Source organism: Stegodyphus dumicola, chromosome 8, assembly GCF_044657685.1.
Source record: "Stegodyphus dumicola isolate Sdum_Otavi_A_Nest chromosome 8, ASM4465768v1".
In the NCBI taxonomy this organism is placed as follows: domain Eukaryota; kingdom Metazoa; phylum Arthropoda; class Arachnida; order Araneae; family Eresidae; genus Stegodyphus; species Stegodyphus dumicola.
Window position 1 is genome coordinate 72,790,047 of NC_140775.1, and position 19,981 is coordinate 72,810,027.

General features: G+C 31.4%; 1 protein-coding gene across 1 annotated transcript in view; it reads right to left on the bottom strand.

The window, feature by feature from the left end:
* LOC118184428 (uncharacterized) overlaps positions 1–18,886 on the bottom strand; it is a 289,633-nt gene extending 270,747 nt beyond the window's left edge. Inside the window, exon 1 of the mRNA XM_035354096.2 lies at positions 17,559–18,886. Coding sequence (XP_035209987.1) covers positions 17,559–17,571 — 13 coding nt within the window. The 5' untranslated portion in view covers positions 17,572–18,886. The remainder of the gene's footprint in view (positions 1–17,558) is intronic.
* Positions 18,887–19,981: the final 1,095 nt, after the last annotated feature.

The following is a 19,981-nucleotide window of genomic DNA, read 5'->3' on the forward strand; positions in this document are numbered from 1 at the left end:
GATATGATATATAATTATTTATAAGTTATAGAAGAAATAAAAATAAATACACATTTTTACAAATTTTGTACATATGTAAATAATTTTAGTGAAATTATAAAGCAAAATTGTAGCAGCTCTTGTATAATGTAACATGAAAGGTCTCAATGAAGTGAAGCTTCGTCGGAAAAATAAGATTACAGGGCAAGCCCATTTAAAAGGTAAATGGGCGATAGCGCCAAGCTGGCGATGCTTTTGGCGACAAATCGAAAAAAGTCATCAAATTTGGCGACTATTTGGTGATACTTTGATGCAATCTTTGTATAATTTTACTCGTCTAATCCCTACATGCAACTGTAACTTTATCCAGCTCTATATGCAATTGTAACCGTATACGCTTTTCAACAATTTCGAGAAATGGAAGCTACTGAAAACTTCTCGGCGGACGGGGGAAAACTATGTAAGGCCAGAGAGAGCATCAGTTCAGATTTGAGTTAATAGCTTTTTAGTTCAAAGTTGAGTTCGGAGTATTGAAAGATCTCTACGCGAAGTCCGCTCTTAGATGCGCTTTGCATTGCGTTATGTTTAATATTCTTAGTAGTTTGAAGAAGTAAGTACTGACTGTGCTCTGTCATACTGAGAAGAGCTGTGCGAGTACTTTTGTGAAGTTCCAGAATTGTAAAGTGTTTCTTTAAGGAAATAAATTTTATCAATCTTTCATCGCTTCTGTGCAAATTCAATCCATTGCGAACCCATGCACGTAACAATATCTAAAAATATATTATAAACTTAAAAAAAAAAAAAAAAAAAAAAAAAAAAAAAGAAGAAGAAGAAGACAGTTTTACAGAATCTACGCTATATGAATGCGCACTGTACGAGGATTTTCTGCATATCTGTTACCCAAGATTTCTAAATGGCAAAATCTCGTTTTTGAAATTTCATCATCATTGCATAGGGTTTTAATTAAGAACACATTTTGCCTGTGAAGATTTGATTATTATGATGTCAAATTAACAAGAAGATTATAATAGCAACCTGAATTAAAGAAATAAGAAGCATTATTTATTTTGCAATGAACACAATACATTAACTGCCATTGCTAGTGATCGTTGTTGCAATTTAAAATAATTTAGACAATACACTTTTATGAAACAGCATGCAAATTAACTCTACCAAGTTACCTTGAAATTTATAAATAGCTTACTATTTCTCTTCTGGATAATTTTCTTTCAATGTTAAGAAAATAAAATTGTTTTTAAAATTAAAAAAAAAAAAAAAAAAAATTCTTCTCTTCCTTTAGTATTGGCCCTAAATTAGTACGAAAGGAAATTAGGAATTAAAAAGGTGTTAAATATTTTTTTTACATATTCTTTACTTAAAGAGTAGGAGATTTGGGAGATTAAAAGCTACGTGATAGAAGTCGAGAAGCCCAGAACAGCATTTACATTAATAAAAGTAACTGAAATACTTTTGGATCGAAGATGTGTTATTTTTTTCAGTTAGTGATAAAATCCTCTCAGTTATAAATAAAAATTCGAAACTCTAGATGAGGTTATCAGTGTGAAACGTCATTTATATATTTCTGATAATACAAAATTGCGTTGCTAATTCGAATTTGTTTTAAAAGAAAGAAGAAAGTTAAATGAAGAAAGAAAATAAAATAAAAGATAGATTAAAAGAAGTTTTATTTTCTTAATGAAGAAACGTGTTTAATAAATACCATATGTACATTAAGTAGACATTTTAACAAATGTGGTGTTGAGTTCTGATGATGATCATAGCAATATGCGAAAAGATGGTATACACATTTGTCAGCATTTTTAGCAATTTTTCCCTCTTAAACTTCCCACCCACCCCCGTCAGCACGCATTCAATTTAATATATACAAGTTTTTCCTTAAAATTCCACATATATCAAATTTAACAACAATCAAATTTGATTTAATTGTTTTCACACCAAACGATAAAAATACTTATCAGTGTATACAAAAATCAACTTTTTCTGAAGCAATTAATTACTTTAACATTTGTGATCTATTAGAAAAATTATTTGCTTCGAATCCCCATCCCAACCCAGGACATAGATTTGGATTCAATATTTAGGATTCAACTTGCCTCAAATTCGCTTAGTCTCAAAATATTAAATCTTTTCAAATGTTACCGCTGACTTATATGAGAAAAATAACATTGTTCCCTGAATTCTAATCCCAATAGTTAAATGCTATTGAATTACAAAATTAGACTATGAATACGGATTCTAGGACACAGCGCATCAACATGGAGGTAGACCTAGAACTGTAACATACATGTATGACACTATCCACTTACCTCGTCATGGGCATTAAAGTGCATCAATAACCGATTTTGAAACACTATAAAACTGTTGTACGAAGCAGAGTCAAAAGAAATACAATTAGTTACATTCGGTTGATTTTAGGGCAATTTATCTGATTCTTAAATCCATATATAAATAAATCAATGATCAAAATGAATTTTATCGAACTCCGGATTACCCAATTTAAAGACGAATTCGCGATTTGTGTCCCACATCCGAATTTCTCAAATCTAATCTTTCTTACAAGACTAGAAAAAAAAAATGTCGCTTTGAAGTTATTATAGCAATATCAATTCAACATACAGCAAAATTTATGATGGATTTTAATTAATTATGTCTGATTAATCTTCTCAAACTTATCAGAGTTATGTGCTAACTCATTGTCTTCACGCAATGAATGAATACAACGGAAGTAGTATATAAAAAATATTTGATTTCATTTCGAACTAAAAGGGATGATTACACGCTGTGGGGAAGAGCGGAAAACCACTAATGCTCGATCAGATAATCTGTATACTTTAAATCAGTGACGCGTAACATAATGAAGAATGGAAAATAAATACCCTATTAAATGTATATGTAAAACAAAGGTTTGAGTATTTAATTAGAATTCTCATTAATTTGTTTTATTTGAAATAAATAAAGTGCTCTTCGCTGGAGTGAGGCAGAAAAAACTATCTTTAAAAGATTCGGAAAGAGCTGGTTACATTGGATTAGATGATTAAGCATACGAAGGCTATTTGCCTAGCAAAAAGGATCGGCTTTAGGAGGACTTTCTACGGGAAACATATTAATACTTATAGTACACACGGATAAAACTGCGAAAATCACATGAAATTAGCCGTTTCGCTGAGATTTGAACTCGGGTCCAACTACAAATGTCCAGTGGTTTAATCCACTCAGCTGCTGGCGAACCTTAAAAAGCCTTTATCTAGAAAGAGACGAAATGTCTCTAGGCATCGTTTGGGTAAGCGAAATTATAACGTTATATATTTGACTAAACTGCAGAATTATAACGAGCCGAAATTATAACGTTTATACATTAGAGATATTTTTATCTGAAAAGAATTTTTAAATGCTGGATATGTGACAACAGAAGAAAATCACGGCAAAGATTCAAAATAAATTTTGTTTAAAAACTTATTTTCCGATTTATCAAATGGTGGATAAAATGAAATTCTGCGATTCGACCACTCAATGAAATTATGTGTGAAATATTAAAAAAATAGCTTCTGTTTTATATATACATATATAAAAAGACATAAATCAAATTTTGAAAAAAAAAAATTCAAAATTCACATGAGATTCCATTACCCTTAACAATTTCAGTGCTACATTTCAATGCTTTGAGGCTTTCCGTGTCTGTGTTATACCATTCATATGACAAATAGACTCTTTGAATGAAATAATGTAAGACTTCATAAAAAAATTACGTACAACTGCCTGAAATTATTTTACCAGCTGGAGGTAAAATACATTAGAAATCATTATTATAGAATCCGATTAAAATCAACTACTCAAAAAGATTAATATTTTAGAAGAAATTTTTACTTTGTTTCACTTTAAACTTTAGGATATTCTCTGAAACTACACCTCGAAAACAATATCATGTGAATTACTCATCTCACTTTTGCTCGAGAAAAAAGCATAGGCCGAATAAAGACAATATTATTAAGAAATTATTTTATATAGTGGGAACAAGCTCACTACCGTTTTTATTTTACTTTCGAGACAACGAAATGCATTTTGTAAGTGATCAGATAGGAAATCACGTAAGACGATCATAATTTTTCAATCATATTAAACTATCAGAAATAAAAACTAATAAAAAAATCCATAAATAAAAAAGCATGACAAGCACAGAAACAGCAACAATCAGTCACTGATCCGGTTTTGTAAATGGAGACGTTAAATTTAAAAACAGTCCTTAATTGCAAGGTAGAAGAGGAGTGGGCTCTATTACTGTTCAGATCTTTGTACCATTACTTCATCTTAAGTACTTATTTCTGAATAAAGAAAGCACGTGATAAAAAATTTATTAGTTTTATTAACTGACAAGAAAATATAGTATCAATACTTAGCATGCAACTGCGCTTATCCTCGTCTATTAATTACTTATATGTATCAATTTCACGAACATTCGAATCGAACTAGACAACCAAGCCATTAATAGAACAAAAAGTGACATAGATTGTCCATTTCGATTTAGGTGTTAATATATGCAATCGTGACCATTAATAAATAAAAACAAGCCACTGAAGATCTGCAAAAGCCTTTAATAGGAGCTCACCATATTTTGCGTGGTATAAAGCTATTTTAATTTTTGATAATTAAAATGCTTTAATGTCCTCTGAAAAACATCCAAATTCTTTAACTCTTTACAGTTCTCAAAAATCATATTTCTTAAAATTTTTTTAATATTCTTTACTAATCCCAAACTGGAAATAAAAACGGGTTGCATTACCAAACATCTTTAATGAATACTGTTCATATATGTTGGTGATAAATGGAGTTAGTGATGGGCGGAAGGTATGATAAGTTGAAGAAATTAGTCAAGAGGCATTCAAAGTTGTCTAAATGTAAAAAGTATTTCTATGCATTGTTGTAAATAAGTGGTGTTTTTCGTACAGCATGAAAAAAATTGATGGAGTATTTTTCACACATGGAAGGAAAATGCTGATAATATAACTATCAAGAATGAGTCGCAACTAAAGCCCCAAGAAAATTTATTATAAATTTATTTCATTTCTATTAAAGATTTTCTTATGCTTAGTCCTTCCGAAAATCTGACATCCACCTTCAACATGACGAAAAAAACAGACCCGACAAAAATCAGAAAATATGTTACAACAAAGTTTAATAACAACTTACTTTTCGAAATCAGCAATCTTTGCAGATCTTTTTATGTCTGTGTTAAAATGGATTGTATCAATAACAAAAGCAATGTAAAAAGGATTACACATTTCACAACAATTCCATGCTGACATAAATTTCTCAAAAGACATATCTATAATGCAGTAATATGGCATATAATGTTTATAAATAGCTATATGTTATGTTAAATTGAAAGATTTCTAAAGCATAAATTTAAACTTGCAGCTCATTTTAAAATTTCTTTCTAAAGTTTATTCAAAAAAAGATAGATTTAAAATACTATTTTAATAGATTCTATTCTATATTACCCAACGTCTGCTAAATATAGGAACGCATAAAAGGGGGAAAAAAGCGCATACACAGATATACATACTTCTTAACAATAAGACAAGAACAATAAAGCAAAAGCGCATAGAAGTGAAATTCCAAGTTAACTGAAATAAAAAGACATTAGTCTTAAATTTATCTGCGACGTATGCAATGAATTTAGACTATAACAGTAAAGAATATGATTCTGGAGCTTTTACCACAATTATTTATCATAATTTATTAGCATCGGCATAATATTTTTTGAAACGCTCAATGTATGCTAAGATTGATTGCACATCAAATGTACCCTTAACTCAAAGCTCACCTGTGTTTAAACTGTAAAAACATTGAACACTGATAGTTCGATTTGAGTTCAAAACCTAGCGAACAGGTTGAAAGGTCTTTCACGAAGGTATTCCTACTTTTAGGTACATAGTTCTTATGTGTATTATCATAATCAAATAAACCAGCTGTTCCCAAACTTCTTTCTTTCGGGTACCCTTTAATGAGACAGATAGGTTACTTCCTCCGTAACACAGACTATAATTTCTTCTTTCTTTCAGTAGTTTCGCAATGTATCTTAACAATGCTTCTATTTTAATACACACACACACACACAAAAAAAAAAAAAAAAAAAAAACCTATAACTGCGTTGAATACACTATTTTAAACACATTTCGGATAGCATAATCACATCGGAAAAAATCTAATTGATCTTTTTCTAATGATCAAAGTCAAATTTAAATTTTCTCAACATTTTGATTTTTATCAGTATTTATTATAATACTTTGCTATTTTCGCCATTACTGATAATTTTTTCGCGTACCTCTGACTACGCGATTCCGTAACCCCAGGAGTACGCGTACCACAGTTTAAGAATCGTTGAAATAAGCCACACCAGTTCATAATTTCAGTTAGAAAGTCCTCCACGAAGGCATCCCTCCCCTTAGGCAGATAGCCCTCGTGTGCTTTGCCATAATTAAATACACCATAATTTTAGAAAACACTCAATTCTAATTGGAAAACGGAGTGCGAGTTCATCTCAATCGAATTGTTGATGGAAGTTTTGCCATAATGGGTACACAAACAAGCAAAATGTTCATGTCAACAAAGAAAAGGAATACGGCTATTTTATGAAGAGATTTCTTACCAATCTAGTGAAATAAAAAAAAATTATCAGTAAACTAAATATCATACACCATCCTTCGCTGGTGAAGAATACACGAACAAAATTAAAAGTTCTAATATAACCGACCATTGGATATATTTTACCAGATGGTCATTATATTCACCAGAAATGAGATAATCACTAATGAATCATTTCTACTCATTCTTCCTATTTCTACACCTTGAAGATGAGTAAAGGTTTGAAGACAGTGCAATCTAGAAACACAAAAACTTTCGAATTGGGGATATGCATAGACGACAAATACATTTCATTTCAATATAGTGGTAAGTTTTTTTTTTTTTTTTTTTCCTTAATCTGCTCCTAAATTATTAAAAAAAATGAGTACAAAAATTCATTTTTAAAAAGATTAATTGCATGCCACACAGAGCGGTTCACGTATTGTGCACGTTACCTTGGCCCGCAATTTTTCAAAACAATTAAATACGTCGCGGTCTTTGTTACTAGGAGTTCAGAAACAATTCAGTTCTATACATCGTACATTTGCATATTTCCATACAGAATACTCGAACTTGCGGCGAAAGACGATTGACTGAAAGCATTGTACAACGGCGTACACCGGTATAGTATACGTATATATCTAACCTAAAATGCATTAAATATTTTCAGAATTTAGAAGATACAACAATATAATATTCCTCTTGCAAGTGTTAAAGGTTCTTCATTGAGGAATGAGAACATTGCTGAGTAATGTGAATTCCCCCACCCAACGTTCAACCTTATTTGTCCTCGGCATAAAATTTCTTTAACACAGACGCCGCCGAGCGGTGAAGTCGTTGAACACTGGTAATTCGGTCCGAGGTTTGAATCCCGCGAACGGGCTGGCTGCATGGACGTTTTCGTGGTTTTCGTCATGTGTAACGTGTATACAAGTCAGTTTCCCTTAGAATGTCCTCCATTGAGGGATCTCTCCCCTTAGGCAGATAGCCGTCGAAGCTTTGCCGTAATCACATAAACCAAACCAAAACTTTTAAATGTAGACTCTTACTTTTTATATTAATGTTAATTATTAGGACAAACGCAATGTTATTCGTACCATAAAGTTTTACAGTTTCTTTAAGAAATAATCAGAATGAATACAAGAAATCTAAACATTGAATTATTACTTCCAGTATCTCTCACTGAACTCCTGGCAATATTTTGCAAAATGTTGTTTAAAAAATAATGCATTTAATTAGAGCAGGGTTCCGAATTACATCTTTTCATCGACACTATAATACATACACTTCAGTTGAATTTTTAAATGTTTTCAGTATATGATAGGAAATGCAAACTATCATAAATAACTTACATTACTTCCCACTATTTATCTATCTATATGTATAGTGGAAATGCCTATATAAATACCCTTTATAATCTAGAAATAACTTTCTATTATTCCTACCTTTTTTATTAACCTTAATAACAGTATTTATTAATAGTAACAGTATTAACAATATTAATTTCAATACTTGTTGTTATTTTAAAAAAGTGCAGGAGGAGTACAAGGAATCAAGACTGAAATCAACAGAGAAAAGAAAGTTATGCCAAAGGCACTGGTTTGAATTCAGGAATTAGGAAAGGAAAAATAAATAAATAAATAAAAATCTTAGAAGAACCTTTGAAAACAAAAACTGTAAGCCAAGCTGAACTCACACATTTGAACTTTTTTCAAAGATGTACAATAGCCTTTTTTAATTAAATTGTTACTGACGTTTGGAACATATACTGAAACATCAAAGTCGATGGCATGTAAATTGCTATGTTAAAACACTTAAGGAAGCTTAGTATATAAATTGCTATGTTAAAACACTTACCATTATAAATAGAAAATAACAGAGTAGATTCAGTAACTTTAGACATAAATGCAGTAGCAGACCAAATGATTGATTACCACTGCGAAAAAGCTCAACGAATACGCAAATTTGTGTTTTTGATGCGGTTTGGGTGTGTAACCTTAACTTCTGGAAAATGCTTTAGAATTCAGCCCTCAGTAGTTTATTATTATTACATTACTAAAATCCTATTATGGGATATTTGAGGTGCCTCATATATAATTTAAAAGATTCTTTTAACAATCAAAAATCTACGCCCATTGCAGAAAAGGAATTGTCGGCAGTGTAGTTTCGAAAAGTATTTCTAAGCAACCGCGCAGTAGATTCCAATAGAGTCCAAAAACAGATGGAAAAGGAAGACCAGGACAAAATCGTAGGCGAAAAATTACTCTAGAGAAGAATTGTTAGTAAAAGTCATTAACTTGTTCGTCTAAATTGTAGACAGAATGCTACAGAAATGTAATGGCTGCTGTCAAAGAAAGCAGAACAGCTTGCATGTATATTAACCATATACATGGTACCTGTTCATAAATTTGGGGTAGATTCCTCTGAAGCTAGTGATATGCTTAGTGACAAAATAAGATTGAAAGCAGCATATAAACTAGCATGATGGATTTAAAATCACGTTTTCATATATAGAAATGAAACCGAACTGGTGGAAATACAGTCTTAAGAGAAAATTATGCTCAAGACGATAAAGGCATATAAAAATGATCTATTTTTAAAACGTGTCAAGTGGTAAAATATTTTAATAAATGCTTGGCAAGCGTTGGAAATTACGTGGTACAATAGCGAATTACACTACAGAAATGACTTTCTGTAATATAGCATCTGTTTGTCAGAAACAATGACACACATGAAAAGTACGCCTTTTATCATTATTTTGACCTCGAATTTCTTTATTCTAAAAATGCATCCAGTTTCAACAGTTGAGATGAGATTTTAGGGTTAGAAAACTTGCATGACTTATCAAGAAAGAGAATACTGTTGCAAAATCCGATACAACTTTGGACTGCTCATTAAATATCATTGGAAATACTCCCATGTATTGAAATTTTAATCTAAATCTAATAAATGCCTACAATATTAAATATTAAAAAAATTCAATTTTTTCAGCGCACAGTGTTTTGAATTAATTCGGCAAATGAGATCCGCATCTAATTGCAAAATTACTGAGAGTTTTATGATGAGTCAAACATTTTTTATCAAAAGGCAGAATTCGAAATTCATTATAACAGCAGGATTACATTATCAGGATTATTAGGAAATAAATATCCATGAAACAGATGCATATTTTTAATTCGTAAACTAATACGCAAGAAAGAAGCTCATAGCGTGACAAAAGCATTCAAACTCACAAAATGGTACAAGAAGTTATCCGGATGCGCCCTTCATACCTACCACAGACTGATGAAAGATAAAATAAATAAGCATAAATTTAAAAATAAATAAATAAGTAAAAACTTCAGCATCCCAGCAGTCTATTTGATAGTAAATCTGTGCAAAAGGAAGTTCACACACCATGCAATTAATTAATCACAAACTGACATTGATCTACATACATTACGTTTTGTTGGAATGCTTCGGCACAAAATGCTTCAGCTGAAGGCAGACAAAAGGATGGGCAGGAAGCAAGAAGATCTGCCACTTTGGAAACGTAGGGTATGAAAATTATTCTCAAACTGATGCCAGGACATTGACACCTGTCGTTTTCCTTCTTCTCCCGTTTTTGATGAAGGTATAGGAAACGAAAATAAAAAGATACTCAATGTATAATTTGAAATGTTATGCATAAGAACTTTTAACTCAGATAACTATCTTTTGGTGAGTTTCCACGAAAGAAAAGGCTTGAGAAATCAAATCTTCCTTCCCCTATAATTACGCAGCAAGCTAAGCATTAACTATTAAAAGTTAATTTAAGCTCTAGTTCTGAGACTCATGAGAGACTCTAAAATATATAATTAATTTATTTCAATGCTCTCAAAACTACTTTAGATGACATTGATAAGTCCAATGAGGTTTCCAAAAATACGATTTTGTGTTCAAAAAACCAGTCACATCTGTCTAATAAATTATAGTACAGTAGAACTCCAATTTTCCGAATCAACTGGGACCAGACCCCATTCGGATAATTGGATTTTTTCCGAAGAAAGGTTCTACGTACACTTTAATTAATTACTGTATGTACCGTATGATGAAAACGAGAAAAAAACTATTTTTAAAGAAAAACGGGTTTAAATTAACTAAAATGAAAAGACAACACTTTTACGTATAGGTTATACAGCGTACTGTACGATACTCATTGCTTGCTGAATATCTCAATCAAAGTAAGCTGTTTGACTATCTTCATCCGTTTTCGGGCAGCCAAGTCAGGCATCTGCTTGATAATGGGAAGTTGCATCTAGTCATAGTCGGGCTGACGCTCCATTCACTTCAATGCAGATTCAAGACCAACAAACGCTTCACTAGCCGATGGTCTCACGTCTGCTTCAACTTTGACATTAAGGTCATCTTCTTCCTCGACATTTTCTTCTCTCACACTTTCAATAAGTACATCATCATTTAGAATTTGTAACCCAGGGTCTGATGAATCAAACACCATGCCTTCTGCTGTATCCTCAGCATTAACTTCTGAACGTCAGGAATTTTCAAAAGAATGTTGCTTAATAATTCAAGTCACACGTCATCCTCATCTTCTCCTGTCTCTTCCCTTTTCTTGAGTTTTTTTTTATTTTTTCTCCCTTTCCTTCTCTTCTTCAGTTGATTCTGAAAAATTCTGAAGTTCTGAAAGCGATTCGGATAATCAGCGATTCAGACAGTCGGAGTTCGGATAACTGGAGTTGTACTGTATCTTAAAAATGCAGTTTTAAAGATGTACGATCACCAAAGGATGCGTATACTGGAGCGAGTAAAACACTTGTCTTAATTTAAAAAAAAAAAAAAAAAAAAAAGAAGAGAAAAGATACAAAATTAAAATACAGCAAATTAAATATTAACGTGAAACTATAAATAAGAATATTTAAGGGATACAATTTTGAGGATTACCTCAGGTGCTAAAATATGTCTCCATACCTTTAAGGAAGATATCGGTCATTATTATTATTATCTATGATAGATAAATAGTATAACACTTATTTAGCCCTTTTAGGCTAGGTTTAGCTAATAAACCATATTATGCTTTTAGCATCGGAAGCTGATATGACTTGCATAAATTTGAATTTGACAGGATGAGAGTTATAAATGTGCTGAAGATGTGTTTTCCCCTTATTTAATTCCTTTACATAAAAACTGTAATTTCATCGGTGTAGAATATAACGGATGGTTTACTTGTTCCTGTTCAAACACATAGTTTCAGTAGATCGATATCTTTTCTATTTAGGCATATTAGTCAATTCTTTGTTCCTAAATGAACCCCCCCCCCCAAAAAAAAAGAAACAAACCTGTGCCTGCTGCAATAAATTTGTTTTACAAATACAGATATGACATTAAATTGCATTTTTTCGATGTTCATTGCAGCAGCGAAAAGCTCAGCACTTTTGAAACGCTCACTAGAGGCCTGCGAAATCAGTAACAGATAACATTTTATTCTAGAATATGCGCATCACCATTAATGGTTTTTCAGATATATTTCTGGATCAAATTTGTTAAGGAAGCACATCATGGTTACAACATCTCAAGCTCAGTGAAACAGTTTGAGGAAACGAACTACTTACGCATGGCAAAATACATAAGACGGCTGTCAATAAACAATAAAATGTTCATGCGCATTTACCTACGAAGACTCAACACGTCATCGCATCGTGCATGTTACACAAGTCACTGCAGAACACGTCTTCCATATTGTAAAAAACGCAATAAACTGCCTACAAATCAAAACGGAAGCAGTTCTCCATGGATTTCTAAGCATGGCTACAATCGAATGTTTTTTTTTTTTTTTTTTTTTTTTAAACAAAGATTTTTGTTTATAAATGAAACGATTTTTCACTTTTCTAGCAAAGTAAACAAGTATAACTTGAGATCTAGGCACATGGAACCTCGCATGAACATGATTCTCCGAAAATAAACGTTTTGTACGCTATAACAACCTGGCTATGTTTGGGGTTTTCTTCTCCGTGGAGCCCATCGTTATGCACACCAATTCGACATGCTATCCAAATACGTGTTGACTCCTAGAAGAAAAGAAACCCGATTTTTATTGTGTTGCGAAAGTATGTCTGGCCACACTGAAACGGATACATATGCGATTGCCTCAGCTAATATATCCCATTCAAATAATATGCTAGCGATATTCTCGCCCCACCCGCCACCTGGCCTATCGTCCTGCAATTTTACATGGTGGACTCAGTTGATCAGGCTGTGCTGGCACAAATGTAGCAAGAATTAGACAGCTAGACTATTTGTAAATGCTCAGCCTTTCATATTATGCGTTTATTTGTGAAATATATTCATCACAGCCTACACAGGTATATTTTGGACCGCTCATTTTGAATTACCCTATTTATATACGAGTAATATTCAAATGCAACTACTATAAAACATTTTAGTTTTATATATTAAACAAGGAAAAAATATTTCGGCAAGATCAGAAAATATCTAGCAACGGTAATAATTTAAATTAAGTAGCCGCCATGACTTTCCCCTTTGAATTAAAGGGAGTGGGAAATCTTTATGTTTGCTATTAATAAATTATCAGAAAGTTCCATAAATATCTTCAAAAGTTTACTTTTCAGAGCAGTGTATTAAGGACCAATCAGCTTCAATATTTAAGTGTAAAAGACAATATTTTTAATATACGTTTCAGTCTGCATTGTGAAGTTCATAAATCTTTCTTGAAATAAATCTTTTCAAGAAACACAATGAATCATTTTTTTTAATAAATGGTGGTTTTTAATTAGAGCCCAATTCACTGATATGTAGATAATACTATTTTCCTAGCCCATATACACAGAATATAAAAATTACAATAAGAATCACTACGACCAATTTTTTAAAGTTTTTGATTGAGTTTACAGTTCTTGTTTTCGAGTTTTCCTTTTAACGTCTTTGACTTTTGTTTTTAAATTCCGAACAAGCTCAGATTACAAAAACTCAAGTTGTACCTGATTTCGAAGGAAATTTCGCTCGCTAAAGAAATTTAAAAATATGTGTTGATGCCTTTACACATGAGCGAGCCGAGTTCATTCGGCAATGGCAAAGGCATTAGTCCAAGAAAAGATTTTGCACGTTTTCATCTTCACAATCTAAACTGTTAAAAGAAAACGTAAATTTCTATTCAAGACGGCGGATTACAGAAATTATATATCAGCTACTTGAGAAAAAGGAAATTTCGGAAAGCTTTATTTATAAAAGTTTGTTTCTTCTATTTCACATTAGAATCAGATTTCAAAATCAAGCAAATTTTATCATTTTTTTCTGTCAGAAAGATATAAACCACCTGTAAAAGCAAAATTTTAAAAAATGTTCTATTGAAATTACTACAATAGTTTAATTTCTTCATTCTTTAAAACAAGAACATATGTACGTCATTTGTCTCTTACCTCAGATTTTGAGATTTCATTTAACACCATGATGATTTTAAAGATTTAATTATTCATTAAAACTACATACAGCAATGATGGCAGCAAGATTTAAAACTTTTCGAAATCTAGCTTTATTTTATTGTTATTGTTTTACCTGTCTAAAATTCACATCTTTGCGTTCACCCATTTTCTCGCATAAGCAGCTGAAATTTTTAGATTTCTTTTATATTTATAAGCGTTAAAAAAGAAAGAAAAATGTTAAAGGAAGGTGGGACACTTTTGCAAGAAGAATTAACTTTTACCCCTAATGATGCTAGCCACGTCATAAATGTAGAAAGAATCTGCGGGCTCCGATAATGATTATTGTTCAGCTTCGGATAGTGATTAAGTATGATACAAGAAAATCAACTTGAAAAGTAATTATTTTATTAGAAAGTAATGCATATTTGCTTAAAATAATAAAAATAGAAATACAAAATGAGAAATAAATGGGAGATGAGAAATAAATACAAATTGATAAAACGACAATTTATTTACCTACAGAGTTTATAATAAATTCAACATTTTGAGTTGGAAGGCTAGATGAATATTAAATCTACGTTCTTACATATTTAAGTCTTGTATAGCAAAATTTTCAATGCAAGAAAACATTTGCAAAGCTATGAATAATTAATCTTTTCATGGGACCAGTATAAATTTAACAGTTGCTATTCACTCAGTGTGGGATCATAAATGGCTAAAAAGGGACTGCTTTGCAGTTACTCCTTAAAATTGATCAAAACGTCATTTTTTTTTTTTTTTCTTTTATTTACAGGCACTGAAGATGCAGATCCATTTTCTAACTAGAACTTTTAACTGTAGATAAAGCATAAAAAGTTAAATATTGTGCTCAGAGATGTTTCATATCAAGAGCATTGAAATATTTTCATAAAAATTAAGTAATTTATAAGGAGAAACCTTGCACACGAAATAACATGTGTTTCATCACATCAAATAACATCAATGTTTGAAGAAATAAAGTTTATAGACAACTGTTTTTAACGCTCTGTATTACAAACTCCACGCAAATATTTCCGCATTATCTCATAAATAACAGTCATTCATTTTCGGCAATCGTCAACTACGCATAAAAATATTAATTTCTTATTCGCATTCTAATGCTCTGTAGTCCTTTAAAGTTAGTATTGGATGTAAAAATATTGATAAAATATACATTATACTTCGTAAAGCATACATAAAATATATAAAGTACATAACTTACTTGTTTTATCCCTAAAAATTAGGAGGCAACTAAGCTAAATTAATGTCAGTGTGACGTTGGTTTTATAGAAAAGCTATGCATTTCGAGGAAGACTAGTACCGAATCTCTTTTCTTCAAAGAACAAAAATATTTTGATTGAAAGCAAGCAATTGTTGATTTTTGTATAATTTAAAACTTTTTATAGTAATATTCTTCTGTCCCGGAAATTAACATCGCTCATTCACGGTTTTTGTAATAAATGTAATGACTTTAAATTAAAATTAAAGGTTAAACCTCCCATTTATTCTAATACTGATTCTCAGCAAATTCAAACATTATTTAATATTTAATAAATTACTTCACTATATTAAAAATTAATACATTTTTAAAATTCAACAAATTCACTATATTTTTAAGTTAAAGAATTTAATTTATAGGATTCGATATGGAATGCAAAGACAATTTAGAATTCTCAAAATCTTTATATTTAAACTTATGTTATTTTTGGACTGTAATACCTCCTCTTTAAAACACACGCAAATTATCAATTTTCATAAAACTTGTCAAAACCATGTTATCGTACTTTAATATTCAGACGTTACTTTATGATTAGTTTTTAAATCGCAGTATAGACACAGCAAATCGCAGTATAGACACAGCGAAAATAAACGATTCATTTCAAAATAATACACACTACTGTTGATGACAATATACTTTAAAAAAATACTGAAATTGTTTAACACTGCAAATTTTTACCACTAAGAGAACTGACAAGCAACTGAGTGCAAATCCCTTCCTTGAAGAGTAAGTATTAGCTTCTAATTTCTCCCCCTCCTTCTCGCACAAAAATAAACTACGGAATAGTGTACTGACAAATTTCATTAAAATTCTTGCATAGTTATTAAGCCAAAAATCGTTTTTCAGTAAAAAGATTATCAGAAATTGTCTCTTTAAAAATAAAATTTTAAAGTGCTCCTCCCCCCCAAATGTTTATAAAAATTTTTTGTTTGATTAAGTTTTATTTATTTCGCATCGGTAGCAATTCAGTGAGCCAAAAATAAGTTAATAAATAAATAACATAAAAATAATAAATAAAATAAAAGTAATAAATAGATAAATAAAATAAATAAATATAAAGAAAAAATAATATTCACATATTCCCGCTCAAAATTAATGCCAAATTAAGAATGAAATATTCTTTTATAAATTATTACAAATATGTTTATTAGTATTAGAGAACTAATACGTTAAATAATGTACGTTAAATCTTTTCCTTCTCTGCGTTTTACATACACTGAGGATATAACAGGTATTTATGTATTAAGTATAGTGGCAAATAACTGCCGTTCAATAAGAAAAATGTTTAATAAATTGAGGATATGACAGTTATTTGCATTTTTCGCATTTCGGAAATAAAGCATCAAGTCCCCCCCCCCCCAATGGCAGATTGTGAACAGTTACAATTTTGTAACCGAGTCCATTAATCTATACTAAGGCCAGATGTGGTGGTCTCTTTATTATGGAGGCACCTAATAGGTGGGCCACCATTGCCTCCTATGAAGGGACGGACAGGAACCCATGCCCTTCGGTATCGCAGTCAGGCTTCCCTAACCATTATACCGTCTGGCCGGCTATAAAGCATCAAGTAGAATAAAATATTATCAGTGCTCTCATAAGACGATTTTTTTAAAAATTTTTATTACTGAGAGATTCTGTAGTGAGTTCTCTACAGATTTTAATTTTCTTAATAATTTCAATTAAAAAATTAAGCTTGTAAATATGTGTATGTACAAATATGCGCAAAAAAAGTTTAATTATAATTAAATGCAACTACTTTTATTTTAAATGCTTTTAAAAGCCAAACATTCCATCCTCTATTATTTTTTACTTGGCATGCCCTACCGTTCTATTTTTAAGTTCAAAAACTATTTACAGTTTTTTTTTCATTAAATCCAATTCATCTCGTAATTAATATTACTTTTAAGCAAATAGAGATAAATAAGAAACGGGTAATGATTCGCTTATACGACTGATAAACCAGTCACTAAACCAAGATTATTTTTGCAATATTACTCATTCATGCTCCCTTTTATCAAATCTCACTTAAGTCTATTGCAAATGATATAAATGATCTTACGATCAATTATAAAATAACAATCGATCAGTAGATATTAGTAATGAAACACACCTTTGAAAACATCATCACTAATTTAAGGCACTAAAATATACAGATAATAAAATATAATAATAAATATTTATCAAGAAATTAAATTATAGATAATACACGAAATACATTTACTGACCTGCATAATTCATAGCACACTACATGTCTCAGAAAATACCACAGCGAAGCCGCTGATTGAGCTCTCTTCGTCTTTATAAATCTTCGTAGATAGTAAGACTACTGTTCAATGTAAAATGCAGATGACAGAAACAGGTCTAACCTCCAGATATAAACTGTTAAAATTAATTTAATTTTATAATTCGATAAATCAATAAAATCTTTTAAATCCTGCTTGAGACAAGAAGCAAATACAAGACTCGAAAAAATTTTAAAATACTTTCTGTAAATCTCTAATCGAAGATACCAGTATTAAAATTTGTGATTTATCACAAGATATATAATAGGAACGTCAGCCTATGAATATGCTTTTAGACAGCTGACGGAAAAGTCTGGATATGCTTAATAATTAACTAATTAATTGCTAATTATATAATTAATGCGATTTCTTTTTCAAGGCAGTGAAGGTTAAACGTAGATCAACCTCCTTCCAAATCACTGTTTACAAGAATTTTTCTTTTGCAAAGTCATTATACCATGTATAACGAATCAGTAGCAATCATGACCATCCAATACAGCATTTGACACCACTACCACTTTCGATGCTTTTAAAATAAAAAAATCGCTAAACAAAAAAAGTCTTTTTTTTTTTTTTTTTTTTTTTTTTTTTTTTTTAAAGACCTAAAGGCTTTGGAGAGTCAAAGAAGTCGAAAAAAGAGTTCAGCTGAATCCTTTCAAATTTTTGCGCATGTAAGAAGGATTTCAATTCACAAGGACGGAAAAAACAAAGGATTACAGTTCCGTCCGGCACATCAAGAATGGTACAGTTTACGGCTTAAAACAAACGCACAAAAAAGAACCCCAGTTGAAAAAGTCCGAAGAAAATTCCTCTGCTGGGCAAGACTTCATCAACACTGCATGCTTGCCGCTTTCAAAGTCAAAAACTGGCCCACGTTATTAGAAAGCCCATTTTCTGCGCGACCAACGGTTTTGTTTTGTTTTCGTTTATTGCCTTTTTTTTTTTTTTTTTCTTTTCTTTTCGCTCTCGCTCCATTCCTTCCTTAGGCCTGCCCTAATTCTATCGAAAGAGAGAGAATAAACGAAGGTAAATCAGCTGACCGTTCGACGGGGAAGGGGTGGACTTACCGTTAGGTTCTCAGAGGAAGGGTTGGCCAATGATAAGACGAAATGTGCCGCTTTGACTCTGCCCAATAGATAAAACAACACGCTATTTATTTTTTTAAAGAAATAATTTGTCTTGCGTAAGACACGCAACTAATAACAAAAGCTAACTTTCGCATGCACAGGAAGCGGTATCAAAGACAACGAAACACTCGGCATTGTGTTTTAAAGTAATGCGTAATATTTAAACAAGTTAAGAAGAAAGCATACTTCAATTAAATTATTAAAGCTTGGTATCGAAACAGTAATGTTAATATAAGTGGCGATAAAAATAGAAGTAAATATAAGCACAATGAAGTAATTTTAATATTTCAGGAAGCTTTAGATCGGTTATAGAGTGAAGCAAATTATAAGCACATAAAAATACTCATTTCCCATCTTGAATTGCTAAATCTTTTTAAAATGCTCCATAAGTTATGTCATGTTATGCAAATTCATGTTACACGAAACAAAGAACTAATAATAATGAAAAAAAAAAAAAAAAAAAAGGCTAGGTTCCACATATTAAATTGTACTACGTTTTCCTTTTACAAAATATTACAAATATGTTTATCAGCATAAAACTAGTCATATTAAAGAATGTATGTTCAATATTTTCCTTCTTTTTAGGTTAACAGCGCTTCGCAGAAGATGAGTAAGTAACTGACTAAGCCGAAAGGCAGAGATTTCTCGTTGCAAGACTTTCTAAGGGAACCTGGCTCATATGTAATATACAGGGTGTCTATAATTAAAGAACCCCATTTCAAAGCTGCCTACCAGCAAAAACAGGTATCAGGAAATTGTGAAATTTTGTGTCGGACTTAAATATGGATGAGATTTTCTTTCAGGGGGAAAACAAAATAGGTACAAATAGCGTCTCCAGAGGGCGTTTTATTTTAAAAACCTATAGCAAAAATGTAAATTTTTATCGACATCATGCAGCAGTTGTTTTAAAACTTAGAAAAATTCTAGAAGACTTTGTTTTCAATGTGCTTCTTGCACACAATGACGATACGTTTACAAGATTGTACTTTGTTAGTAAAACTGTTTTACCAAAACTGTAGCTGCAGTAGCTGCTCTTCGGAAGCTGCGGACTTTATAGAGGATTCTAAAATGTCCAAAGAACGTTAAAAACCTTCGGAAAATGAAAACGAAATTTGAAGAAAGATGACCGTTTTCTGTTCGTCCTGGAAGAGGAAGAAAATCTGTTTCTGCAGAAGCAGTACAAGAGGTTACGCTTTAGGTCGTAGAAGACACAGCTTCGAACTTTCAGGCTAGTACTAG